Source organism: Colletotrichum costaricense (assembly GCF_030867565.1).
Source record: "Colletotrichum costaricense strain IMI 309622 chromosome Unknown Scaffold_5.1, whole genome shotgun sequence".
NCBI classification, from domain to species: domain Eukaryota; kingdom Fungi; phylum Ascomycota; class Sordariomycetes; order Glomerellales; family Glomerellaceae; genus Colletotrichum; species Colletotrichum costaricense.
This window is the reverse complement of record NW_026848234.1, coordinates 444,026-470,268: the sequence shown is the minus strand read 5'-3', so window position 1 is coordinate 470,268 and position 26,243 is coordinate 444,026. Positions and strand designations below refer to the sequence as shown.

General features: G+C 53.9%; 9 protein-coding genes across 9 annotated transcripts; 4 read left to right on the top strand and 5 right to left on the bottom strand.

The window, feature by feature from the left end:
• Positions 1-813: 813 nt before the first annotated feature.
• Positions 814-2,399, top strand: CCOS01_05271 (major facilitator superfamily transporter; the record flags this gene model as incomplete). Its single annotated transcript, XM_060453451.1, has 3 exons — positions 814-941; positions 1,003-1,385; positions 1,441-2,399. The coding sequence occupies 3 exons, from the start codon at positions 814-816 to the stop codon at positions 2,397-2,399; spliced, it is 1,470 nt and encodes a 489-aa protein (XP_060315223.1).
• A 489-nt stretch (positions 2,400-2,888) lies between these two features.
• CCOS01_05270 (glutamine amidotransferase class-I) lies at positions 2,889-3,769 on the top strand (the record flags this gene model as incomplete). Its single annotated transcript, XM_060453450.1, has 2 exons — positions 2,889-3,377; positions 3,482-3,769. 2 exons carry the CDS (start codon positions 2,889-2,891, stop codon positions 3,767-3,769), a joined length of 777 nt encoding a protein of 258 aa, XP_060315222.1.
• A 270-nt stretch (positions 3,770-4,039) lies between these two features.
• CCOS01_05269 (fungal cellulose binding domain-containing protein) lies at positions 4,040-6,919 on the bottom strand (the record flags this gene model as incomplete). The annotated part of the gene is made up of 7 exons (XM_060453449.1): positions 4,040-5,419; positions 5,495-5,670; positions 5,757-5,895; positions 5,951-6,234; positions 6,309-6,417; positions 6,468-6,543; positions 6,597-6,919. 7 exons carry the CDS (start codon positions 6,917-6,919, stop codon positions 4,040-4,042), a joined length of 2,487 nt encoding a protein of 828 aa, XP_060315221.1.
• A 1,401-nt stretch (positions 6,920-8,320) lies between these two features.
• CCOS01_05268 (uncharacterized protein) lies at positions 8,321-10,651 on the bottom strand (the record flags this gene model as incomplete). Its single annotated transcript, XM_060453448.1, has 8 exons — positions 8,321-8,500; positions 8,557-9,034; positions 9,105-9,454; positions 9,510-9,631; positions 9,691-9,969; positions 10,032-10,053; positions 10,115-10,393; positions 10,589-10,651. 8 exons carry the CDS (start codon positions 10,649-10,651, stop codon positions 8,321-8,323), a joined length of 1,773 nt encoding a protein of 590 aa, XP_060315220.1.
• Positions 10,652-12,542: 1,891 nt separating this feature from the next.
• Positions 12,543-15,909, top strand: CCOS01_05267 (glycosyl hydrolase family 2; the record flags this gene model as incomplete). Its single annotated transcript, XM_060453447.1, has 3 exons — positions 12,543-14,357; positions 14,410-14,713; positions 14,777-15,909. The coding sequence occupies 3 exons, from the start codon at positions 12,543-12,545 to the stop codon at positions 15,907-15,909; spliced, it is 3,252 nt and encodes a 1,083-aa protein (XP_060315219.1).
• Positions 15,910-16,065: 156 nt separating this feature from the next.
• Positions 16,066-16,795, bottom strand: CCOS01_05266 (uncharacterized protein; the record flags this gene model as incomplete). Its single annotated transcript, XM_060453446.1, has 2 exons — positions 16,066-16,452; positions 16,559-16,795. 2 exons carry the CDS (start codon positions 16,793-16,795, stop codon positions 16,066-16,068), a joined length of 624 nt encoding a protein of 207 aa, XP_060315218.1.
• Positions 16,796-17,895: 1,100 nt separating this feature from the next.
• Positions 17,896-18,919, bottom strand: CCOS01_05265 (uncharacterized protein; the record flags this gene model as incomplete). The annotated part of the gene is made up of 2 exons (XM_060453445.1): positions 17,896-18,747; positions 18,818-18,919. The coding sequence occupies 2 exons, from the start codon at positions 18,917-18,919 to the stop codon at positions 17,896-17,898; spliced, it is 954 nt and encodes a 317-aa protein (XP_060315217.1).
• Positions 18,920-20,199: 1,280 nt separating this feature from the next.
• Positions 20,200-24,497, top strand: CCOS01_05264 (uncharacterized protein; the record flags this gene model as incomplete). Its single annotated transcript, XM_060453444.1, has 6 exons — positions 20,200-20,210; positions 20,629-22,497; positions 22,834-22,931; positions 23,037-23,392; positions 23,480-24,250; positions 24,312-24,497. The coding sequence occupies 6 exons, from the start codon at positions 20,200-20,202 to the stop codon at positions 24,495-24,497; spliced, it is 3,291 nt and encodes a 1,096-aa protein (XP_060315216.1).
• A 556-nt stretch (positions 24,498-25,053) lies between these two features.
• On the bottom strand, positions 25,054-26,208 carry CCOS01_05263 (alcohol dehydrogenase; the record flags this gene model as incomplete). The annotated part of the gene is made up of 3 exons (XM_060453443.1): positions 25,054-25,116; positions 25,174-25,258; positions 25,316-26,208. 3 exons carry the CDS (start codon positions 26,206-26,208, stop codon positions 25,054-25,056), a joined length of 1,041 nt encoding a protein of 346 aa, XP_060315215.1.
• Positions 26,209-26,243: the final 35 nt, after the last annotated feature.

Here is a 26,243-nt window from a genome sequence, read left to right as displayed (position 1 = left end):
GCAAGAGGGAGGTGGGAAGTCATCACGCCCGCCCGGAAGATGGGGCCGGTGTTCATGGAATCGACTCAAGGGTCTTTTGCCAAGCAGTACAGTGGGGCGTTTGCGAACAAGGGTTCAGCTTACTGTCTGTGCAAATGAACTTCGACACAAACTCAGAAAAGTGCAGACATAGAGGTTGAGGATGGTTCAACAAGGTTGACGAAGTGTTCTACTTTAGGTATGTCATTACGTACAAGATTTTGGTTGCTTACTGGCTTCGCCGCTTCACGTGGGTGGTTCCATTGGCCGCTTTGCGAATTGATGCCGCATACGGCATTCCGGATGGATCTTGTGAGATTGCGCCTTATATCTGACAGGATACGCGACCTAGGCTGGCCAGCAAGCTAATGCACACCGTTAGTGACGTGACGGGCCGACCCCTACTTCGCAGACCTTGCGGCTTCGCGGGTGCTGGGCTCCTCTTTTTGCTTACTTTTTGTGTAAAATCCTGGTGTCCTACCTTTCAAGGGCGACTTTCGTTGACTCTCTCTCATTGGTGAGGTTGGTCTGGGGGAGGTTATCGTCAGAGTCAGGGGCCTTTGCCTTCCATCGCGTCGAGATGAAAATTTTGCTATTTCTGCTTTTAGCGACTCTTGTACCAAGCAAAGTCCTTTCCCGCGATTGGAAGTGCCTTTGAGAAGTATCTCGTCTTCCCCTCTCTTGTCGGCCTACAACATCTATCCAAGAACTCGAATCGAGGCCATAGATCGCCAACTCCTTGCTGAATACCTGGCCCAGACAAGGATTCCCACAATTGCCCGCCTGCCCACCAGCATGGCAAATCCACAAGAAGTTGACCCGCCCGACTGGAGGGGACCAGATGACCCAGACTGTCCATACAACTGGCCATTGTGGAAGCGCATCTACAGCACCAGTATTCCAGCTTTTCTTTGTGTTAACGTGTAAGCGCAACCCCCTCTCTGAAGACAACTTGAAGGCTCTGGCTGAAACCTACTCCCCCAGGTCATTCGCCTCTTCCGTCTACACCTCTGGCGCCAACGATGTGTCGGAAAAGTTTGGAGTGTCACATACTGCGTCTCTTCTCGGCCTTTCCCTCTTCCTCTGGGCCCTCGGTCTTGGTGCCATCATAGCCGCACCCGTGAGTGAATACTATGGCCGCAGGATCGTCTATCTCAGCACCGTCCCAGTCTTTGGACTTTTCATTCTGGGCTCGGGACTGGCACAGAACTTCACGACACTGATTGTGTGTCGCTTCTTCGCCGGCTTCTTCGGGAGTGCCGTTGTTTCCGTCGGTGGCGGGACCAACGCTGATCTATGGCCACCCGCACTGGCGGGATTCGTCTATCCTTTCTACTTCGTGTCTCCATTCCTCGGACCGGCTTTTGGTAAGAAATTATCCCGCTGCTCTCTTACGAGATCGTTTTTAACGGGCAAGTCTAGGACCTGTGATCGGGGGCTTTCTGGCCGAGGAGAAGGACTTTCGGTGGCTTGAATGGGTCGTCCTCTTCATGGTGGCCTTCAACTACATCTATGCCCTTCCACAATTCGAGACATACAAGAAGACTATCCTTCAGAAACGTATGCGTGCTGAGAAGCAGTCTGATGCGCCTCAAGCTCATTCGCTCAAGGTTGCTCTCCCTTCGAGTGCAATCATTCAACGTATCGTCCTCAAACCTTTCAAGATGCTCTTTGTCGAGTCCATCGTGCTCTTCATGACCATCTATATGGCATTCAACTTCGCTGTCTTTTACAGCTTTTTTGCAGCCTTTCCCTACGTTTTCGGGGGCCACTACGGCTTCACCCCAGGGCAGCAGGGTCTCACTTTCATCTCTATCGCGCTAGGCTGCGTCATCGGCTTCTTAGCTGTGGTCTACATCGACCGCAAGACCTACCCAGCGCTGGAGGCGAAATATGGAGTCGGTGCGGTGCCCCCAGAGTATCGCCTCTACGGTGCCATGGTCGGCTGCGCGCTCAATCCGGCCAGCCTGTTCTGGTTCGGATGGACAGCCGACAAGGGTGTCTACTGGCTCAGTCCAGTCATTGCGTCTGTGCCGTTTGCCGTGGGCAACATTATGGTCTATAGCAGCGGCGCGCTGTACATCATGAATTCCTATGGTTCGTTGCATGGCGCGAGTGCTCTCAGTGCCAACAGCCTTCTGAGATATGCGGGTGGAGGTGCATTTCCACTGTTCACGGTGCAAATGTTCTCCTCCATGGGGATCGGATGGGCGAGCAGTCTGCTAGGCTTTGTCTCGGTAGTTCTGGTGCCAGTACCATGGGTGCTATACAAGTACGGGAGCAGAATCAGGGCCCATAGTCAGTATATCACGATTAAGGAGCCAGCATCTGGCAACCAGACTTCGTTGGAGGAGATGACAAGCGAAGACACAGAGAGTTGATGACCCGGCGGTCATTGGGCGAAGAAAACTTGGGAACTGATAGACTCATACAGAAGTGACACTGAGACGGCCATGAAGCTCTAGGCTGTCACTATGCATGATTCAAAATTAAGAATTAGAGGGGCAGCTTCGTGCAGCAACGGCCACATAACTAGGTCCTGGGAAGACATTCGCATAGGCCGGGACCCGTATTCGTTAACGAATCCCTGTGAGAAAACGTGATAAATTCGCGCCCCACGATCGAGGCGATGTAATGCTGCCTATTGTGTCAGCTGGAGGCAGAATCGTGGAGCCAGCACAGCCTTACGGCTGCCGACTTGTATCACCTCGGGGGTGCCAGTATTTCGTTACGCCGAGCAGATTTATAAGTCAGTGGCGCTTCCTCGCATGAGTCTCCCCTCGTGAAAGACTATATCACACTTCTTGCCGCTTCAACTTCCTTGCAAAGACGAGTCATTTTTCATTAGGCCATCGTAAGCACTGCATACAATGGGCTCCATTCCGACTCCTGACCCGGTCCGACTGGCCATTCTCGTTACAGATGAGCCGCTGCCTAGCGTATCGGCCAAGCTAGGCCGCTTCGACACTATCTTCACGAACCTTCTCGAAAACGCATGCGAAAGCCTTGACCCACCGCATGCCCTGAAGTCTCAGCTGGCGCTGACTTCGTACAACGTGGTGGCTGAAGACGGTGTGGATGCCGCTTACCCCGAGCCTGAGGATGTCGATGCCGTGCTCATCACGGGATCCCGGCATTCGGCTTACGCGGACGATGAATGGATTGTGAGGCTGACGGCTTTCACTCGGAGGCTTCTGGATGAGGGCCGTGTTCGCGTCATTGGTGTTTGCTTCGGGCACCAGATCGTTGCTCGCGCCCTTGGTGCACAGGTTGCCCGGTCCCCCGGAGGTTGGGAGCTGTCTGTCACGGAGCTGGAGTTGACAGACGAGGGCAAAAAGGTGTTTGGGTCTGAGAGCCTGGTACGTCCATTCCCTCACTCAAATATGAATTTGGATGAAATCCGTTGTGTCCCCAAATCCCCGGATCCCAAGCTATGCTGACCATGGGGTATTGCAATCATCAGAGCATCTATCAGACACATCGCGATGCAGTTCTCGGCCTGCCTTCTGGTGTCACATTATTAGCCCACACCAAGCAATGCCCAATTCAAGCCCTATATGTCCCTCGGAGGTTCATCACAGTGCAGGGCCACCCTGAGTTCTCACCTTTCATGATGAGCGAGATGCTACAGATCCGCCATCAGGCCGGCATTATTCCGGAAAAGCCTTTCAAGGACGCCATGTCAAGGTACTCGGATGCTCACGATGGTGTTTCCATTGGGCGAAGTTTTCTACGCTTCTTGAGGGAGTGATGGAAAATCTTTTCTATAAGCCAGTCGTATGTTAATCATACAACATCCACGTCTGCAGAGATCGTTTGGCACAGGGGCCTAGTGAGACGGACATGCTAGGTCGACGCAAGGTACAGGCTCGTTGCGGACATTCATACAAATAATGAATTATGACTATAGTCGTTCATCCTACAAGCGAAAGGAAACATCCATCATCTGTATCGTGACTTTCTACACTCTTCGTATTATATACTCGTCCACTACTAATGATGGAACTCCTCCTTTGCCTATTCAAAGGCACTGGGAGTACCATTGATTTGCGACGGTGCAAGTGTACGGCGACACGCACTGCGTAGGACCAGTCCACCCTTGTCCTCCGCACTGCCCGTACTGCGGGGCCAGGTTCGTCGCCGTGGCCGCGGGTGCGGAGCTGGTTGAAGTTCGGACCGTGGTCGAAGTAGTCAAGGTAGAAGATCTAGCAGAGGAAGTCAAGGAGGTCACAGCGGCCGTGGAGCTCGAAGCCCTACTAGTTGATGTCGGCGCGACAGTGGTCGCGCCACCACCGGAGGAAGCAATAGCGCCAGAGGCGTAAAATGCACCGCGTCCGTTGGTACCGACGTAGACCAGGTTCTCCTCGTTACCGGAGCCGGCAAGCTTGGCGCTGTCGATGGCGCCGAAGCTCTGAGTGCCCTGGAGGTCCGTCCAGGAGGCACCAAGGTCGGCGCTGCCATAGAGTCTGCGGCCTGCGGAGCCGGTGCCGAAGGCGTAGAGGTTCCAGTTGGTACCGGAGCCCTTTCCGAGAGCGATCTTGTTCGTGTTGGTGAGGGCGGTGGAGACCTGGGTGAAGGTGACGCCGTAGTCGGTGCTGTGGAAGATTCCAACGTCGGTCGAGACCCAAACGTCGCCGGCCTTGGCCGGGTGGGCTTCGACGTGGCGGATTCCGGTGGCGGAACCGAAAGAGCCGGAGGTGGTGAACGTTGCGCCGAGGTTAGTGGAGCGGTAGAAGCTGGAGCCGGAGGCGCCGTAGAAGACGGTGTTGTTCTTCTTGTCACTGGCGATGATGGCGCCGGCTGGTATGCTGGAGACGACGGCGAGGGAACCTTGGTTCTGGCTCCTCTGCACTCCGAGAGTTGCGGTCGACCAGAGAATCGTGTCGGCATCGGCAGAGTACGCGACTGTGCCGCCGTACTGCGTCGTGCCGGCGGCGTAGTTAATGTTCCAAGTGGCTCCGCCGTCTGAACTGACAGCCAATTGTTGGGTGCCTGCAGTGTTGCCGACGCGAACGACGTTGGCGACCTTGTTACCAGCGTAGTCGACGCCTACGGAGCTAGCCCACATGGGAGTAGTCCAGGTGGTCTGGGGTGATGTGTCGAGGTTGCTCTTGGCCTTGAATGTGAATCCGTTGTTGTCGTAGTTAGCAACCAACAGCTCTGAGCCTCCGGGAGCACTGGCGAGTTCTTGTATGGACATCTCCTCGATTCCATCTGCGAGAGACTGGATATTGACCTTGGCGCCTGTGTCCCAGTTGGTAAGGTCGTGGCCACCGAAAATGGTCAGACCAGTTCCCCACAGCCAGTGGTTTGAGTCGAGGGGATCGATCTCAAGGGATTCAATCATCCAACCCAAATCTTTAATGTCAACGTCAAGGAAGTTGGTTTTGATCCAAGGAGCCTACTCTTTGTCAGCGCAAGAGCTCTTCCGGACACATGCATTTAATACGTTTTAGTCAAGCGATTTTGCACATACCTTGGGGCTGGTCTGAGCATAACTGATGTTCTGGTTGCCGTCGGTACCCCACGTCCAGATCTTCTTCCATGTCGCCCCAGAATCAGTTGATCTGAACAGTTGCGCATCCGGCCACCAGCTGTTAAGAGTCGCAACGACCAGGGTACCGGGCTTTTGCATATCAAGACCCAGTCCACCTTGATAAGATCAGCATGAGAGCTCTCACGGTCTGGCTTTGCTGATTGGCTTGACGAGTCGGGCAAAATTAAGAACAGGAGCTTACCGAAACCAAAGTACAGGTCGGAGCCTGGCGCGACAGGGGTAATGTCCTTCCAAGTGTTGGCAGTGAGGTCGTATCTCCATACGGAACCTGAAGTACCGTCATAGGGACCAGTACCGTCCGAGTACGTCAGGTAGAGAGCCTATTTCTCCTCATTAAATGGCTGTCAGTCGTTCGGGGAGTGCTTCATCACCTACCTTCTCTGTGGGCTGAATCCTTCCCTTGTGAGGGAAGTATCTGCCAGGCTGGCCAGCAACTGCGGACCAAGTTGAACCGGCGTCGTTGGAGACATAAACGGATGAAGTCGTGTTCTCGGCAACGCCAACAAAGATCCTTGAAGTAGCCCCGCTGAGAGCGGCTGAAGTTGAGTCGAAAGTTACAAAGTTGATGCCCTGGATGTCGCCGCTGTACTCGTTGTCGGCAGGTCCAGCACGGAAGGTGCCAACTGCGGTGAAGGAGGAGACCTTGGAGAAGCTTGTGCCTGAGAAGTGATCGAGTGTCAATCATATGCGCATCGAACTAGATGTTTTTGAATGGACTTGCCTCCGTTGGTACTCTTGTAGAGTCCATTACCACTTCGGGCACCAAAGTAGATGATGTTAGAGTTCTTAGGGTCTACTGCAAGACGCTCGCCATTTCCTCTTCCAGGCATGTTGCCTCCGACCTATTCGGTTGTCAGTGCTTGCGATTGATGAAAGTGGAAGCAACTCTCACCTTGAAAGGCAGGTCAGTGAAGGACCAGGTCGCGCCCTTGTCGGAGCTACGGGCAATTTGTCCATTATTTGGGTCCCTAGGATCTACGTCAATACAGTCAAGCATTTGAGAACGATGCAATGTGCATACCAGCTGTTGGTATACATGCCGACGGCGATGAAGACCTTGTTCGGGTCCTGGGGATCCAGCGCAAGAGCATCGACACCCCACCGGTTCCAGTGAGAATCATCAGCAAAACCGTTGGCGTCGGTCACCGGAGTCCACGAGTCATCGGCATTGAGGCGATACAGCCCGCCAATGTCGGTCCTAGCATACGCTACGCCCTTTGTTGTGGGATGGAATTGAATCGAAGGAACGAATCCTCCACCGCCGCCAATCTTGACGTTCTTCCAGGTGAAAGCCGCCTGGACCGGAGCCGCGAGGGCCGCCAGGAGGAGGTTGGCGTATTTCATCATGAGCCAAAGACTTCTTGTCTTTAGAGGACGACTTGTCGACGGATGAGAGGCGGGCAGTGAAGTCACCTCTGGATCTATACCGGCAGGTGATATAGGATCTTGTGGGGATGTAACAGAAAAGGAGCAAGATCGACGAGGGCGTGGTTCACGCCGGGGCTATAAATGAATGAGTGCCTCTTCCCCATCAACATACCGTCGGATCGCCGGCATCCTAAAGAAACGTATCGGGCCACAAGGCACACTGACAATAAGGTCGACATCAAGAAGCCGGGCAAGACCATCGTGACTCCGCGCCGGAAATGAGACGAGTCAAGACTACAGCTCCCCAAATTCCATCAATCAACTCTCCAAAGCCATGGCCAAGTCAAATGAGGTTGCGGCCCCAAGCTTCCCGACAAGCCGGCCGCACTACTCCCGTTTACCGTTGAAGGAAGGAAAGCTTCCGCTTGGAGGTCCACGAAAGAGGGGCCACTGGGAGCACATAGTGGACGAGCTCATTTGTACACGCAGGTCCCAGGAACAACGTACATAGCCAAGCATTCCCCCCATCCTCTCGGCCCAAGATCGTGATTACCCAAAGAGGAAATCGAGGCCTGTCATCCGGGTCATCACATGATGGTTACCACCCTCCCTCTGTGGGATGACCGCGGTCTGCAATTACCGTCATGGCGTGATGCAAGACAGACAGCTGGTCCCTTGGATTTGGTTCTTGACACCCCCAGAAAGCCGTCAGGGACGCGTCCCGTCGTTTCCGTATAGTCGGCTCGCCCACGTTAGCCGCGGTGGACCGGCAAACTTATTTGGCTCTTTGGCGATGGGGGTCTGCAGACTGCACGACGGACGGGCCAAGTCCCAAGATTCGGATCCCAGAGGATCTGCTTTCCCCATGGGCGCAATGTGAAGAGCATGGGACCTGGCCAGAAGCGGGAAGCGGTAGATGGCTGAGTTGAGAAGAGATGAATTTGGAAGAACGACGAGGGTATTTCGCCCAGACGGCGGGAATGGGGGCATTCGATTGGCGGAGCCCCGTCGGGAATGCGTGGTGGTGGGGTGGCATGGCTCGGTGTAACATTCATACCAAGTCTGGTACGGAGCGAGTGCAGTGACGAGAGTCAGTTTCTCCAAAAATTGAACGATATAACGGAGTCTCCAAATCAATATTATTCATCAATCCCACCAGAAGCGGGATATGAAAAGGATTTGTTATATAAATTAGGGGGTATCGTGGAAGAAGCGTCGAGCATAAGTACCTAAGTTGGGAGGTAGCCCAGTGTCTCCATGCTCTCTGTCATCTCTTTTCTTCCTTCCATTATTTCATCTCTCATTTCATCCTTTCTTTATTTCTTTCAATGATCAAGTGACCGGATGGACTATGTATAGTACTCAAGGCATTGTCACTTAGATACCAGAAGTGGTCGTACCGACGTTGACGACATTACCAGCCTCGTCGACAGCAACCTTTGTCTTCTTGGTTGACTCTTTCCTCGGGTTGGGCGCCTCAAAGATGGACTTGAGCTCTTCCAGCGTCTTGCCAGCCGTTTCAACAAAGAAGAAGTAGATGATTGCCATTTCAATGCACTAAATTCGTCAGCAACCGTCACAGCCAATGTCAAAAAGTGTTGGTATGAACTTACAATCCAGGCAATGTACACAAGGTACAACTTCCACGCAATCTTCTCCATACCGACGGAGATACCGTAGGTGTTGATCATGATAGCGACATTAAGGAATAGGAAGGAAAGTCCAGATCCCTTGGCGCGGGTGCGGTTCTCGAGACACTCGACAGCATACAGCGTCTGAAGCGGCGTAAAACCCCAGGCGAAGCAGATACCAAAGACGTAAATGGAGACAATGACGCCGTACGAGAGGTTCTTGTGGTTGGCCGACTCGGCGGTGAAGGCCGTGAGCATGATGTATGAGGCGAGCGAGCCGGCCAAGCCAGCCAGCATCATGAAGCGCCGACCGAGCTTGTCGAGGAGGGTCGCGCCCCAGATAGCAGCGATCATAGAGAAGATGGGGTTGATGGCGTTGAGGAGGAGTTGGGTGTTGTCGTCGGTGATGCCGGCTTGCTTGAACATCTCGGGCATGAAGTAGGATACGACGTTGTTTCCGCTTTGATGAGAGCATAGTCAGTTAAATGGCCAAACGCTGCAAAGTTCGCTGGTAAAAGGGTATTACTTACGACCACTGGCCGATGAAGGCCATGGCAATAACCATGAAGAGTCTGTATCGGCGGGCCTTAGTGTTGAAGAGCTCCTTCATCTGCCACCAGGGGTTCTCGTCGGTAGTCGAGTGATGATCCTCAATGATCTCGCGGTACTGGAGCTGCACGACGGGGGAGTTTACGTCGCCGTCACCGTGGTACTTGGCCAGGATCGCGAGCGCCTCCTCCGCGCGGTCCTTCGAGATGAGCCATCTAGGACTTTCGGGGAAGAACATGATGAATATCATGACTACTCCAGGCATAGCGGCCTGGACGACGGTGGGGATTCGCCATGCCCAGCTTGTCTTGATGTGGTGGTTCGATCCGTACTATCGTGGTCAGTTAGGATGTTTGGCCGCCATGGCACATAGTGGTGATACTCACGGTAGTCCAACCGGCCAAAATGTTTCCAAGCCACCAAAAGTTGTTGTAGAGACCAGCCATGGTTCCACGGGCGGAAGGATGCGCCAGCTCGACGACGTAAGCAGGTCCAGCAGCAGAAGCGACTATGAAATGTTAGAGATCTGGATTCGCGTGATTGCTGGTGAGAAGGAGGGCGACATACGAGAAGCTCCAAAGCCGAGAACAAATCGGCCTGCCACGAACTGTCCCAGGTGTTGGGCAGGTGCTTGGATAGCGGTGCCAATGAGAACAATGAAGCAGCCGATGAAGATGCACCATCTTCGACCCCAGCCATCTGCGATCATGCCGCAGAACGGGAAACTGCAAATTTGGCCGACTTGGTAGATCATGAAGACGATACCAGTTGTGGAACCGGCGCTCGAAAGTCCGAAGGTCTCTTGATAGGGTGGCATGGCGTTGATCGCTCCCATGAGGGACGAGTCTTGAGAAATATCGTTAGCTGATAAACGTACATCCGATCAACTGCGTGGTGTGTAAACTCACCGAAGCCGTTCATAGTTGACACCTGATGGATAGCATATTCATTAGCTCATCTCAACCAACATTGTAGGTTCAGAAAGTCTTACAAGATAGCCGATCGCCATGATGCCGTACAACTTGATCATATTGGGCGACCACCAGTTCACTTGCTGCTCCGCCGTGGCGGCAGCCAACGCGACGGAGGCGGCATTGATCTCCTTCACTTCGCCGACGGCGGCCTTTTCATCGTACGCGGGTGGCTCATTGTCGTGTTCGACCACCGCCTGGCCCTTGAATTCGTCTTCGAGTTTTGCCATTGTGGCTCCGGGATTGGGCAACTGGACCGCAGCGTGCTCGTTTTCTGCTGTTTTGTTCGAAAGTGGCAACTGGGGAGGAAGCAGACGCGCGCGAGAGAGATGCGCGAGATGGGCCGATTCTTTTAAAGAGGAAAGCAAAAATCTGGCCAAGGCATGGGATCAACAGACAGGGACGCTTGTCAACGCTGGCCCAACCAACGGGTCGGTATCCATCCTCGAACTACCGTTACATGAGTTTCCCCATCTTGCGGTGCTCCCACACACCGTAAACCCGGCCCCCAGTCCCAGCTTTGGATATGGGGTGAACGTTGGTGGTGTTCCCCACATGGCGAGAGACAACCAGGCAATGGGCTGGTTTACACGGGGAACACGGAGCCGCGGCACGTGGACGAGATTTCAGCGGAGTCTTGCGGCGACTTGACGGGGCTCAAGAGAAAAGGTTATGATATGATCCGTTCTTGCGCTCGCAAGTCGTTACTAGGTAGCAGTTCAATCGCTAATCCTGTAGCACTTGGTAAAGACGGCGCCAACTTTGAAAGACGGATCTCCTCCGCACAGCTTCGCCTCCTCATGGTTACCCCATCTCGCCTGGATTTCGACCCCAGGTATCGGAGAAGATCCAATCCTAGCGTGGCAGAAATTACAATGCGACGTGTGATTCGTGTGGTTATCCATGTCGGCTCTTGATGCAAGGCAGCACGAGAGACCCGAGATGGGCTGCTGGTGAGGGGAAGCGCAGCTCAAAGTGTACATGCGACGCGCCGGTTTCCGGTTTGGACGATGAGCAGCGTCAGCCAAGGCATGTCGAACCAACAGAGAGATGGTGGCGGCGGCAGGCCGATGCAGTGCCCGGCACGATGCCCGGCAAAAAAGTCTGGTACGCTACTCTGGAGCAAGTTTAGGCCGTGACGGATGCGGCGCAGTGAGATCAAGAACGCGTTGCCGCAAGTCCAAATTGTTCAAACACGCGCTACGGAGTAATTACTGCAGTGCAGTATCCGTAGTAGGGATACAATGTTAAGCCTGTCACGGAAGAACGCCGAGGCTAATGACCCATGAATAGGTGGTTGGGCGAGCCGCGACAGAAAAGAGGCACAATAAGAGAAGGAGAAAAGTAAAAAGCTCGGGAAAAGGAGGAACGAAGACCGGGTGGAGAGGCTCCCCCGAACCCCAGACGGGGTTGAAGGCCGAGGCCACAGTTCGGCGCTAGCACCGACTGGGGAATTGCGGGTCCGGGGATTGGGTGTTGGACCCTGGCGGAACGTACCGCTTCATGAGGAGAAGCAAAGGATTGGTCGCTGAACACGCTGGTGGAATGGAGAAATTCTCGGATGGAGCCCCAGCATGACTCGGGAGTTGGTCTAGAACAGAGAGCAAACGGCTCGTGTAACGCAGGGGATTCGGGCTGGTCTGGTGATGCGTGGAGCGGTTGATATATCATCCTTTGAAAAGAGCAACGGTTCCCACCACTTTGGAGTTTGAAGAAGTTGCCTGAGGTGCTCACAGTCGGAGCTGAGGCCGAGGATATCCGAAATGCTCCCGGCCGGTGCTTTGTTCCACCTCAGGCACCCAGACCTTCCAGGTGTTCGGTCGACATCCCAAGAGCGAAACAGGCATTGACATGTCACGTGCATCTTCGTTTCCCTGTTGCCTTACTTGTGGCCTCAGGACTCAGGGCGAATCTAGGTAATCCTCAGGCCCCCAAGTTTAAACTCCAACTCTGAAGCATTACCTAAGCCCCTCTCGACCAATCATCAGCTACCCCGCTTCCCCGAATCCTTCCCCTTGCAGCTGTTCCCTCGTGATTCCCCCGCACTCCCTGACGCTGCACCGTCTCAGGTCGGGTGCTCAGGTGACGTTCCTGACCGTGGAATCCTGACACCTGGGAGCTCGGCTCGTATGAAGATGGTGCCAGAGCTCACCAGCTCCGACCCCAAAGCTCCAATCGCCAGTGTGCTCCTCCACTTCCACAATCTCCAGGACACCACTTTCAAACCTCTATCCACTCTCAACAGCTCATTATCGTGTGAAATTGACCTGCTATCTACACTACTCCATATACCACCACGCTACTCGAGATACCGACTTGCATGCCCCGTCAATTCCTCATCTCCGTTCATCGTGTCTCCACTGTCCCCGTCTTTGTCCGTCCCTTGAACCCACATCCGCATCCTCCTCCGCCTCGGTCGCCGGTGCCGAGCTCTGTACTACCACCACCATGTCCGACATCTCCGATGACTACGTCGACATCTCTTCCGAGACTGACCTCCATCTGAGTGTCTACATGGAGAAGCTAGGCCGCCATCGTCGTCTAGGTAGCTCGTCAAGTGAGGGATCATCATCCACAGCCGGACCCTCCAGACAAGAGACAACCTCCACTGTTGTTGAAGCTCCAACTCACTCGTTCCCAAAGAGCCTTCCCGATTGGAGCAACCTCAAAGTTCTCCATCGCAACACCCTTCCACCACGGAGCTACTTCTTCCTGTACAATACCGAAGAGGACGCCCTTACTAGGGATACATCCAAGTCCAAGTCACTCCTACTTTCCGGAAAATGGAAATTCCACCTGACAACATCGCCTTTCCATGAACCTCGGGACTTCTACAAGACCGACTATGACACCTCAGAGTGGGACGACATTGTCGTACCTGGCATGTGGCAATGCCAGGGCTACGGCAAGGGTCCCCAATATACCAATCTCAACTTTCCCTGGCCCGTTGATGCGCCCAACATTCCCTACGATGACAATGAATGCGGCCGACATGTGACGACCTTCAAAGTTGGTGACGACTTTGCGGACCACCAGCTGAGACTGCGCTTCGAGGGTGTCGACTCTGCCTTCACCGTCTGGGTCAATGGCAAGGAAGTCGGCTATTCCCAAGGAGCTCGTAATCCCAGCGAGTTCGACGTCACGGACTTTGTCAAGGTCGGCGAGGACAACCTTCTCGCCGTCGAGGTCTACCAGAGATGCGACGGCACATACCTCGAGGATCAGGACCAGTGGTGGCTCAGCGGCATTTTCAGAGATGTCTACCTCCACGCTTTCCCCAAGTTCCATCCAATCGACTACCACGTTCACACTCTGCTGGACGATGACTACAAGGATGCCACCTTGAAGGTCGACGTCGAGATGAGCCAGGGCGCTTACGTCGATATGAAGCTCCTCGACGCTGATGGCAAGCTCATCGCCAAGGACATGAAGATCTTTGACCGACACAATAGCTTCGACATCCGCGTCAAGAACCCACGCAAGTGGACGGCCGAGACTCCATACCTCTACACCCTAGTCCTCAACTTCAAGAAGTGCAGCCTGGTTCAGCGCGTGGGTTTCCGTCGCGCGGAGCTGATCAAGGGGGTCTTCAGCGTAAACGGCGATCCCATCAAGATCCGTGGCGTGAACCGCCACGAGCACCACCCAGACTCGGGCCGCGCCGTGCCTTACGACTTCTTGAAGCGCGACCTGCTCTTGATGAAACACTTCAACGTCAACGGCATCCGTACCTCTCACTACATCAATGACCCCCGCCTCTACGACCTCGCAGACGAGCTCGGTATTTGGATCCTCGACGAGGCTGACCTCGAGTGCCACGGCTTCGGCGTCCTCGGAAATGCGGGCGAAAGCTGGGCCACAGACAACCCAGATTGGAGAGAGGCCTACGAGGATCGCGCGAGGCAGATGGTCCAGCGCGACAAGAACCACGCCTCGGTCATCCTGTGGTCTTTGGGCAACGAGTCCTTCTATGGGCAGAACCACCAGCACATGTACGACGTGATCAAGAGTATCGACAAGTCACGTCTGGTACACTACGAGGGTGACTGGAATGCGTCGACTGCGGATATCTACAGCAGGATGTACGCCTCTGCCGAGGACATTATCAACACGGCGTCACAGAAGGACTGGGCCAAGCCGCTCGTGCTGTGCGAGTACATTCACGCCATGGGCAACGGCCCCGGTGGTATCAAGGAGTACATTGACGCCTTCTACAAGTATCCGCGATTGATGGGAGGTTTTGTCTGGGAATGGGCCAACCACGTAAGACTAGAAGCTCTCCAACATCGCTCGAACACGTACTAACAATACCCAGGGCCTCCGTACGACGAACGATGATGGTGAGGAATACATGGGCTACGGGGGTGACTTTGGCGATGTCCCCAACGACTACAACTTTGTCTTTGACGGCCTCTGCTTCGCCAATCACACGCCTACCCCGGGCCTGGTCGAGTATGGCAAGGCCATTGAGCCCGTTCAGACGCTCGAGATCAAGGGCAATGAGGTCACCATCATCAACCGCTACGATATCGTATCCTTGGACCATCTCACAGCCACCTGGCACATCGTTGCGGACGGTATGGTCATCGGCGGCGACCAGGAGGTCGAAATCCCCAAAGGTTTGTTGCCCATTTCTTTCTTGTCCCCGATCCCTTCCATACAGCTCATCTGACACATCATAGGCATCAAACCTCACACCAAGGCGCACCTCAAGATCAAGGGTCTTCCCAAGAACCTCACCGCCGAGGCCTACCTCCACATCGACTTCTTCCTCACCAAAGGCACAAATTGGGCCAAAAAAGGCCATCGTGTCGCCTTTGGCCAAGTCGCCCTCTCCAAGGCCCCCTCCATGGCCACAATCCTCTCCTCCCCCTCCAACCCCTTCCTCGACCCCGTTCCCACCATCCAGCAAACCTCTCCCTCCCTACTCTCTATCACCTCCGCAACAGGCCTCTCAACCTGGGGCCTCGACCTCCAACTCGGCACCCTTACCTCCTGGCGTAAAGCCTCTCACCCTCATATCGAGCTTCTAACCACACCCTTCGTCGTGGACTTTTACCGCGCCCTCACCGACAACGACCGCGGTGGCCGCTTCGGGCAGCAATGGGAGGATCGCCGACTGCATCAGACGAGCCACAACATCAAGCGCGTAGAATGGCGCAAGGAGAAGCACGGTCTTATCGTCAACGTCCACTCCCGCATCGCGCCGCCCGTCCTCGCGTGGGGCGTCGACATCTACACCACCTACACCTTCCACGGCGAGGCCATCTACATCAAGATAAAGGGCAAGCCCAGCGGTCCGCTGGTGCCGGATACCTTCGCCCGCATCGGCTTCACTTTCGGCCTCAAGAACGTGGAGAAGGTCGCGTGGTGGGGCCGTGGGCCCGGCGAGAGCTACTCGGACAAGAAGATGGCGCAGGCCTTTGGGAACTGGGAGGAGACGGTCGACGACCTGTTTGTGGACTACGAGTTCCCGCAGGACGGCGGCAACAGGACCGATGTCCGGTGGGTCGAGTTCCGCGGACAGCTGCCCGATGAAGAGGGCGTGGTCGACAAGAGCAAGCCCGCTGAGCGTCTCATTCGCGCCCGCTACGGCGATCTGGAAGGTGCCTCGTTCTCGGCCATGCACTACACCACCAAGGACCTGGACGAGTGCAAGCACCCGTACGAGCTGCACAAGCGCAAGCGGGAGGACACGGTCGTCAGGCTGGACTGGGCGCATCACGGTCTCGGGACGGGGTCCTGTGGGCCGGCGACGCTGCCGCAGTATGAGCTCAAGAGCAAGGATTTTGAGTTTGAGCTTGTTCTGGATTAGTCGTGGGATCAATGTACATGTAGCTTAAAGTTGAGACTGACATGAAATTGTAAAATATGTTCCTTCACTTTGCTGAGATATTCCAATTTCTGGGATGATCAACGTCATGTTACCGTATTCCCTGTACCCTTTCCACCAGACCTATCCCCTCCCGTATCAAACATACTGATACGCCCCAATCTCAACCTTACTCTCCACAAGAATCAACCCCTCCATAGCCGTACACTGACTGTCCCAATCAACACCCCACTCCCGATGCCCATGCTGCGACGTCCACCGCACCCTCACAAAGGAATGCTTCTTGCCCTCGATCGGACACGAGTAAAAGAACGGCCTTGCCGACGCGGCCGGGTCGCCGAGGTTGATGAATTTGACGAGGCGGAGCTTCTTGGTCGCGTCCGCCGGGTCCCAGATCTCGACAGCCTCAAAGCAGTTGAAGTTGGAGCCTTGAGGCATGGTGTTCCAGGTGAGGGCGTCGCCTGCGGTGTAGCTTATTACGCCGAAGGGGTCGAGGTAGACGAGTTGGCCTGGAGACATCATGGACTGTGAGGGAGGGGTGTTAAGTCGAGTGTAAGGTAATTGAGGAGAATAGTAGAGTAGGGAAAAACGGGAGGTGACTTCTGAAGAGGGAGTGTGTGGGAAAACGAACCTTCATCCTGCCAAAGGAGCCGTCTACGACGGTGGTGTTGCCTGGTGGGCAGGAGCCTCCGCTGAAGTCTGGGCACCAGGTCGTTGGTCTTTCGAGGCCGATCCAGAAGCGTTCTTCTTCGACGTTGACTAGCTGGTCGTGGACTTTTGGTTCGGAGGGGGCGAAGGTCCGGAGTTGGTAGGAGGCGGCGGATGCTAGGGTGCTGATGGCCAGCAGGGAGAGGAATTTGGCCAACATCTTGTCGTTTTAGCCTCACTGTTGTCTACCTTAGCAGTGGTGTTGTTTCCATGCATGAAGCGTTTGAAGTGAGGAAGGAAAGAGAAGTAAGGAGGAGGACGTTGCAAGTCGAGGCCGTTGGTCCGGTCTTATTGCCCGGCTCGTGGACCAGTAAGGTAGATATGGCACGAGTGTTCTATTTCGATTCATAGCAGCCGTCAAGGTAAGCCATGGCCTTCAGCCTACCTTACATGAGCGTTGAATGGCTGACATAGATCCAACGTTCTGGTGGTGAACTGTAGTCGACCAGATAAGTAGAATATTGCCTAGACATCAAACCTTGTTCAAAGTCCAGGTACCATGGACTCGTGCAATCTATTCTCGGTTAAAACTAAAGTAACAAATGGAAAGTTTCCCGGATTATCGGGACCATTCAGTTGCACGCGGTGAGATCGAAGGGCGATGTTGACTTTATTGAAGCTTGTTCGTAAGACGCTCATTTTGTATTTAGTGATTCTTTCCCTACGAAGGTCTTCGCTTAAGACGGCGTTCAATAGCTCGTGTCGATTGAAAAAGTGTGGTGTATTCTTTATTCTAGTGCCAATCTTGGAGATCGCGATAGTCTCAGACCTTATATCTGTTATAGCTAATGAAAATGAGGTGAAATCGAACTGACGGCACCCAGTGCGGATGCAAGTAATCCTCAGTCGCCTTCCCCCGAGTCATCATCCCTGATACTGCAGAGAGAGTGATATAAACGCACGCCGTGCTATCCGCGCATCCCGTGGATACGATCGCGACTTTAGCTTGCGAAACACGCGAGACCTGCAACCCATGATCGGCGGTATGCAGCGAATCCTCGACATATTTGCCAAGGGAAGTTCTGCACTTCCAACGTGAATGTCTAGCAGATGTTCACCGGCCGGTTATCATAGCAGAAACAGGCACGAGATGCAACAAAGCAGCTTCAACAGGTGAAATGTGATTAATGAAGTGTAAATAGTTAAGCAGTCGCTCATCTACCCGCTGTAACCGGCCAGAACTAATGCACCCAAACGCCAGCCAGTACCCAAAGCCTGTCTATCCTCTTGACGCTCTAGATCTTTCTAGATCTTTTCTATTTACAAAGACTCCTCCTTGTGAATCTCGATGCCCGCAGGTGCGCCAACCAACGTCTTGCACTGCGCGTAAATGACGAATTGGCCAGCAACCAGACCGCACGTCATGACGATACGGGGGCCCAAACCAGTAAGAAGCAACCTCTTGGGGCCAAACTCCTTGGCAAGCTGGAACATACGGCTCGTGGCGCCCTGGTTCTTGTCACCTGCACCCTTGTTGATAGCGGAGAGCAACGTGTCGGCGGGGTGAGAGAGCACAGCGGCCGCGACACCAGCGACGACACCAGACGCAAGCTCCACTCCAGTAGACTGCAGCTGCGTCATCTTGGCCTTCCTCTCGGGTCCCATGGTCCGGTAAATCACCTCGACAGCAGCCTCATGCACAGAGAACTGGCCGACAGCATAAGGCACCTGCTTAAACAGCAGCGGCACAAAGCCAGAATAGAACCCCTTGAACCCTTCCTCGCGCGCAAGGCGCATGAACCCGGACCCCAGACCAGTCGCGAACCCGCGCTGGGAAACGAGACGAATGCGCGTCGCCTCGAGGGGGCAAAGCAGGATATCGGCAAAGAATTCGGCGGTGGCGGAGGCGCCGAGGTAGATTGCGGTGCGCTTTTCCACAGCCTTGTCGGGGCCGCCGGCGAGGGTGATGAACTGCTTCTTGAAGAATTCGTAGCCGGCGAATTTACCACCGCCCTGGACGAGGTAGCCGACGGCGGTGGGGCCGAAGCCGGTGAGGAGGGCGGATGCGCCTTCTTTTGCGACGATTGTGCGGCCCGCGCTGATCATGTTGAGGCCCTTCATTGCATCGTCGACTTGGATTCGCGTCTTGACGACGTCGATTGGTGTCGCGGCCTGTAGTGAGAGTGAGCATTTTTAGTCGAGTGCTTGTGAGGTTCTCTAGAGAATGAGGTGGTTGGCTTACACCGTGGGTGAGGGTCGCCGCGAGGGCGCCTGCGCCAAAGAACTTTCCATAGTCGACTGGTGTGAAGGTCGGGAGTTCCGATTGTGTTGTTTTTGATGCCATTTTTGGAGTGGAGATTTTCTGACGATATTCCTAAAGAACCCAAGACCTGAGAAATTGTGCTACGACTGAGGGAGTGCAAGATAACAGCCAGGAATGTGGCTGGCCGTGGAATAATAAACGGCGGGAAGGTGCTCTTGCTCTCTCTTGTCCGTCGTCATTGCGCCCAAAGCTCCTGCCAGCTCCCAATTGCCTTGGCAGGGGTGCTGTGGAGCCGAGGTGTGGAGCTGACTCATCAATCAGTGAGCGCGCAATGACGTCGATGTCCCCTTATCTCTCCAAACGCGGCAGCCACGCACCCAAAACTGAAGGCAGTGACGGAATGCCCACCGGACCTCTCGGGAACCAGAACCAACAAGACTCAGGTCGCGCCAATTCCATCGCTCGTTTTCGGCACTTGGGACGGTGCAATTTTCAACTTGGAAGAGTTTTTTTGTTTTTATTTTTTCTAACCCTGCCCTTGACGACATTTGCGCTCACTAACACTCTCTGGGTCCCGAACTCCTTGCCCACCTTTTCTGCCCACGATAAGCTACGCGATGCCGTTCGTCCCGACGTGCGGCTCCTCCCGCGCCGCGATTTCAGGCGAGACTCCGACGCTGACACTGGGGACTGCGTCGATCTCGGGGTTCACGAGCAGAAGCTTTGCCTTGCCCCTGTCCGTCTGTTTTTATCGAATGAAATCGCGTTCATCTGTCATCATGCTTATTCGGGCCTACGATTATATCGGCGGGTGGGCATCCAGCGATGTCTGAGTATCCGATAATAACGGGTCTCTCTGTCTCTACCTTATATCGGCTAGCTGGCCACTCTCTATTTTCTCTTTCTTCTCTCCCATGAAGTCTCCTTGTCCGATGATATAACCATGGTTTCGAGCACCGACTGCCAGCGCTACCCTTTTCTTGGATTCTCTTGAGTCTCAGATAGACAGAGGAATCACCCAAGTCATCAGGAGCACTCCATCAGTGCAGTCGATGGAAATCGAGAAATGGCGAACAGCGAGAATCAGAAACGCATGCCTTCAGTTTCGTCAAGAGAAGGGCCTGGGGTGACCAAGTCCTACGACCGGGTTGGTTAAACTGGGCAAGTGTGCGGGGTCCCAGTTCTGATGTTGCTTCAGACCTCGATTCGAGCAATCGTTGAAAACAAATTGGCCAATCATCCGGATCACTTGACAATCCCTAGCCATTTCGTTTCATCCTCTTCATTAGTTCTCGACGGACTCTATGGCAGCTCTCCTTTGAATCTACGTACACCAGCGACCACCCAGCCTGTCAACCCCGATGACGGTCCTGTATGGAGGTGTGCAGGGTGACGAGGACGTCCAAATTAGCGGAAAGTCTCCTGACTCGACATCGCTGCGGGGTCCCAAGCACCCTAAAAGGGAAATCTTAAACGATACATCACCCTAACCAACTTCTCCCAATCCACATCTTTTGTTCTCACGCCTCATTGTCGGCGACATAGTAAGCATCATATCAGATAAGGAGCCGTTGTCTGATAGCCCGCACTTGATTCATATGCCCTGTGTCTATGGTCGATCACGGCATTCGGAAGCGCAATGTTACGACTCGAGACCGCACAGGCTGCGTGACCTGTCGCTCCCGCAGACTGAAATGCGATGAAAAGAAGCCCCATTGTAACAACGCAAGTCCACATCTCGCCAGTCTTTTTAAGCTTGGCTCTGACTGTGGCTCCATCTAGTGTACAAGACTCAATCTCGAGTGCGGCGGTTATGCGACACCGATCAAGTTCAGAGATCAGACAGATCTGCTGAAGCGGAAACATGGCAGAAAACGCAAAGAAAAGGCACAAAGACCAGCTCCGACTGAGCCATCGCCTTCGTCGAATGCCCAAGACAGTGTAGAACCGACATTGCAGTCGCATCAAGTTAGCCAGCGTGTTGTGACACCGGGAGATGAAACTTTCCATTCGGCTGACGAAAGCCATCAAACCTTTGACGAATCACAAGAATTATCCCGCTATGAGGCGGCCGCGTCACTCGCCCTGATATCTGGAGGCATTCACCAGGACTCACTGGTTCCTACTGGTGGGCATCAAACAGAATCGCCATCGTTCTACACGCCATTTGACGACACGACTCTGCAAGCTGATTCCAATCTTGGAGGACTAGGAGAAGACAATACGGATGATGTGCTTAACACTTATCAAGGCGTAGCCACGCCGAGTTCCACGCCAGTCTACCCACGTATCGACTCGCCTTTGCTGCGACAAAGACAGTCAGAACAGGCGAATCGGCAATTGACTTCAGTGCCAACAATTCCAGTCGGCTTGTTGGAGAGCGCAAAGTTTGCCGAGGACATGGTGTTTTATCACCATTTCACGGATACCTCTCCGTACGGCACCCTCTCAATCTTGTCACTGAATGATATCCTACAGGCTGAGCACCTTGACAAGGCCTTCTTCCACGCTGCATTGGCCTTGGCGGCGCTGGATATCTCTCAGGCAAGGCCGACGGAGGCGCTCGGTAGTAAGGCGGCACTGCAAGCCCTCGATCACTTTGTCACTGCCCTCGGTACGGTGCGCATGGCACAGCTCGACGATGAAGGGGTCGCTACGGGCTGTCCGCCGAACCAAGACAACGCCATCTCATGGCTGGCGACTCTTCTACTGCTGGCCAACTTTGAACTACAGAGAGGCCAGATGAAATTGTGGTACATCCATAGCCGGGCTGCGGTCACATTCCTGTCCCAACACCTCAACCGCGTGCAGGATTTGCCGGTGGGAGAGTCGCTCATCCGATCGTTCTCGAGGATCGCCGCGCTTCTGGACATCTTTGACAGGGCATACTCTGTACGCTACAGCATAGCGTCTCCAGACGTTTCAGACTCTTTAAGCAGATCTCTAGTAAACTCGCCTCATTCGGCAGACCGGCTGCTCTTCATCCTACCGCGGGTCATCAAGCTGGAAGAAGAGTGGAGGAGCAACCCCCAACACGACCTTCACTGGCGAGAGCAAGCAGAAAGCCTTATCGAGGAGTTAAAAGCCTGGCGAAAGACCGTGCCTGACTGTGACGTGCCACCCTTACACGAGCACACCGCAAACCCTTACAATGAAGATGCAGAAGGACCTGGCATCTCCATCAGGCCCCTCAGCATCCCGGACGCCCCAGAGCCCGTCAAGGCTGCAACAACCTTCATGCACTACCTCGTGTCTCTCCTCCGCTTGGAAACGAGATACCTGCCCGGCGCAGTGCGCCAACTACCCCCCAAAGCAAAGAAAATCGTCCTCCTCGTCTGCCGCCTGGCAGCAGGCGTACCCTACGCCTCCTGCGCGGCGGTCAACGCATACTCCCACGGCATGGTCGCGGCGATGATGAACTGCTATCACATGTCGGAGGAGCAGGAGGTCAAGGACTGGGTCAAGAATTGGATCGCCGGATTCCCGCGGGAGAGGGAGGGCATCTGGAACGTGCGACACGCGCACCGCGTGCTGAATTACGTTGACCAAGAATACACGCGTCGCGGCTCGCGCTACAACTGGGAGATCATCAAAGTTCGACTGATAGACCTGGAGACAGATGCCACGCCAAGCGAGGACGAGGAGACGGACCCTGACAAGTTTTCGGTCGAGATTTATTCGCGGTGTAAACGGGGTTGGAGCATTGATTTTGTAGAAATACCGTAATAGGAAATCCGGAACGCCCATGCTTGTGGACTCCCAGCGCACCAATGACGATGATGACAATGGATTTTTGTGAAAATGAGAAGATCTCGGAATGTGGGCTCGGTATCCGATGACATGCAGGTCCCATCGCCGAGGACTTTTGGCTGAAATTTTCTGCGGGATGACGGGCGCCGGCCGGCGGGCCTCCGATCGTTAGCCGGTCGGTGTGGGGACGGTTTAGCGTGCTCGTTCTCATTTGCCGTATTGGGTAATTCCAACAAATGGTTCAGATTCATCACTTGCAGCTCATCCTGCTCTGCCATCACAGCAACTGAGCTTAAGCTCGAGCTGGAGGATGATGTCAAGACAAAAAGGCGCTTATCCGGCAGTTTGTGGTTATAAAATATGGACGCGCGCTCTCGATGTGCACGGTGAACAACAAATTAGGACATCCTACTCGTAATTGGAACTCTTGAGCTTCGTCCACCACCAGAATATCCAGATTCATCTCCGTTCCTACCATTGAGTCAGGACATCAAGATGAGTCCCAGCGCTATCAGCACATCTTCAGCGACATTGTCAAAAGCGAGCGGCCTGCCCGACGATGGACACCCTTACGCAGAATTGGACGTCACCAAGATGCTCAAGACTCTTGTCCCCGAGGCAGACCAACTGCCCGTCCCAGATGCCCACGATCCAGTGAGATTAGGCCAGAACTGCACAACGGCACACATGGTACAAGTCCCATGGTCTATGCAAAGTGGCTGGGGAACACCCGTAATGAGTCCCTACGGCAAGATCGCCCTCGAGCCAACAGCAAGCGTCCTACACTACGCCACGGAGTCCTTCGTAAGTCCAAATACTACACAAGAGAAGCTTTGAAACACGAATTTCTTCTTCCCGATTCATGGACCCAAGAACTGACACCCTTACCAGGAAGGAATGAAAGCCTACCGAGGCCACGACAATAAACTCCGTCTCTTTCGCCCAGACCTCAACTGCGCCCGCCTTCTGAAGTCCAACGCCCGCGTAGGCCTCCCCTCCTTCAACCCCTCCGCCCTCCTCGCTATCATCACCACCTACCTCGGCACAGAATGCCCCCGCTGGCTCCCAGACCCCGGCACAAACCTCTACGTCCGCCCCGCCATGGTCGGAAGCGGCTCCGCGCTCGGTATCAACCAGCCGCCCGAAGCCTTATTCTTCCTCTTTGCCGCGCTCTTCCCGCAGTCTCTGGGAGGAGGATCGACAAATGCGCCGCACCCGGGCATCAAGTTGCTCGCTAGCAGCCCCGAGCATATCCGCGCCTGGCCTGGCGGGTTCGGGTCCGCGAAGGTGGGCGCGAATTACGGGCCTGCTATGGTTTCGCATGCGGCGGCTAAGTCGCAGGGGTGTACGCAGACGTTGTGGTTGTTTGGGGAGGAGAGGATCGTTACGGAGGCTGGGGCGAGTAATTTCTTTGTTGTGTGGAGGAAGAAGGGGGGTGAAGGGATTGAGCTTGTAACTAGTTCTTTGGACACGGAGGTAATCCTGGATGGCATCACTCGACGGAGTGTTTTGGAGGTTGCGAGGGAGAGGCTGACGCGGGAATTGACGGCTGAGACTGAGCTTGCCCCGCTGGATGTTGTCGAGCGGCCTTTTACTATGGGTGAGGTTGTGGAAGCATATGAGGAAGGTCGGCTAGTGGAGGCCTTTGTTTCTGGCACTGCGGTAAGTTTAACAGGTGTCTTTCTGGCTTATCAATTTCTCTTAGCTAACGGGTCATATACAGATGTTTATCACCCCGGTCTCCGTGATCAAGCATGGCGACACTGAGATTCAATTCCCCATGATGGTTACTGATGAGGGGCACAAGACACCGCGCTCCGCGTACTCCAACACCATAAAATCTTGGTTGGAGGATATCATCTACGGTCGAGTAGAACACGAATGGGGATACGTCGTTGCTGAGCAGTGAAAGGCAATTCAGGAACGGATTTCCTGCCTCACTGAAACAAGCGAATGATAGATGAAACGAAGACGAAGGTGTGACTATAGTTGGAGAATGGGTTGCATTTTCTTGTTCACGTACCTTAGATCTCAGAGAACATAGAACTCAGAGTTGACAGGAGGCCGATTTATCACCGTTGTCAGAGTAAAGCGTATCATATGTCTGCTTGTTACCTCACTTACTCGATTAATATTTTCTAACAGTCCGCAACGGCGCAGCCACTTACTCCCAAAGGAGATATCTGGACAATCAAGCCTATGATCGAGCTTAACCGCTTGTCGAGGCAGCAGTGGGAGCTTATGATTGATGCAACAAAAGAGCAAGAGAATTGCGAGCAGAACACTTGTAATGGCATATGGTGTTTGGCGGTATGGACTACATATGAAAATCAAGTGTGAAACAACTTTATTTCTACCCAGTTCCCGATGCCATGCTAATTATACGTCTGCAATAATTTCTCATTGATATCTTCTACTACATTATTCACACAGATTTATTCAACCCCATTCTGACTTGAAACGCCTTACGTCAAATTCGAACAGGCAAAGAAGTCATCTACTGACTTCAAGGCCATCAACGCATGGTTCTGTCTGGTCGTTAGCAAGAAGAGTCTTACTGCAACGGGCGCAACTCAAGCGTCTACCTTCATTGAATCGTGGGTGAGTCCTCCGAGATGAGGTAAAAGTGTCACGCAGTCGTGATTCAGTAATCTTGTGTTTACGTTTGGTCTACAAGTGTTAACTTTGCACAGGCAGTATGAAGAGACTATGACATCAGAAACTCACTCGTTGTAGTGAACATCCAGCCCAGCCGCTGCGACAGTGCCGCTGTCGATGGCATCACACAGCGCTTCCTCATCTATACAACGACCCCTGGCCACATTGACGATTCGAATTCCTTTCTTCATCCCGGAGAAGACATTCTTCGACAGAAGATGATGTGTCGTTGGAGAGTAAGAGCATGCCAGAACCAAGCAGTCCACGGAAGCGACGAGGCCCTTAAGATCCTTGTGAAACAGTATCGGTGGCAAAAGCCCCTTGACGTGATCGTTCTCATGTTTCATTACTTCCAAAGTTCTCCGAAGATTGGGCCTATCAATACAGTGAACCTCCATCCCGAGAGCAGCTGCCTGTCTCGCGACGGTCTGGCCGATGGAACCCATGCCAATAATGCCAATTTTCTTTCCAAAGGGATCGACTGCGTTCTGAGACGAGTGCCTCAAGGCTGGCCAGAACTGCTCGTCGCGGAGCATTCGCTCGTAGCGATTTAGCTGACGGAATACTGAGATGATGAGATAGACCGCGACCACGGCCGTCGCCTCGCTTCCGCCTGTGGTGTTGAAAAAGTCTATGCCACGGGCATTGAGTCCCGAAACATCTTCTTCGTCGAAACCATGTCCGAAGTTGACAATCATCTTGAGAGTTGATGGAAGATATGGCAGAGCCCGTCTAGTCCAGCCCATGCCCAATTTCTCGTTGTCGGGCGGAGTGTTAATGCCGATTCGCATGATTCCGTCAATGCTCTTGCAGGTGCCGGAAGTCATGGACTGGTAGAAGTCTTGTACTTTTGGATAGTCGTACATTAGAGTTTCATACCGTGAGCTGAATTCCGCCCATACTTTGTCAGGTATGACGTCGCGAGGTGAGCCGATTACGAGGATCTTGCGTTTTTGCTGCATGTTTGGTAAAGTTGAGTGTGCCTAAATGAACGGTA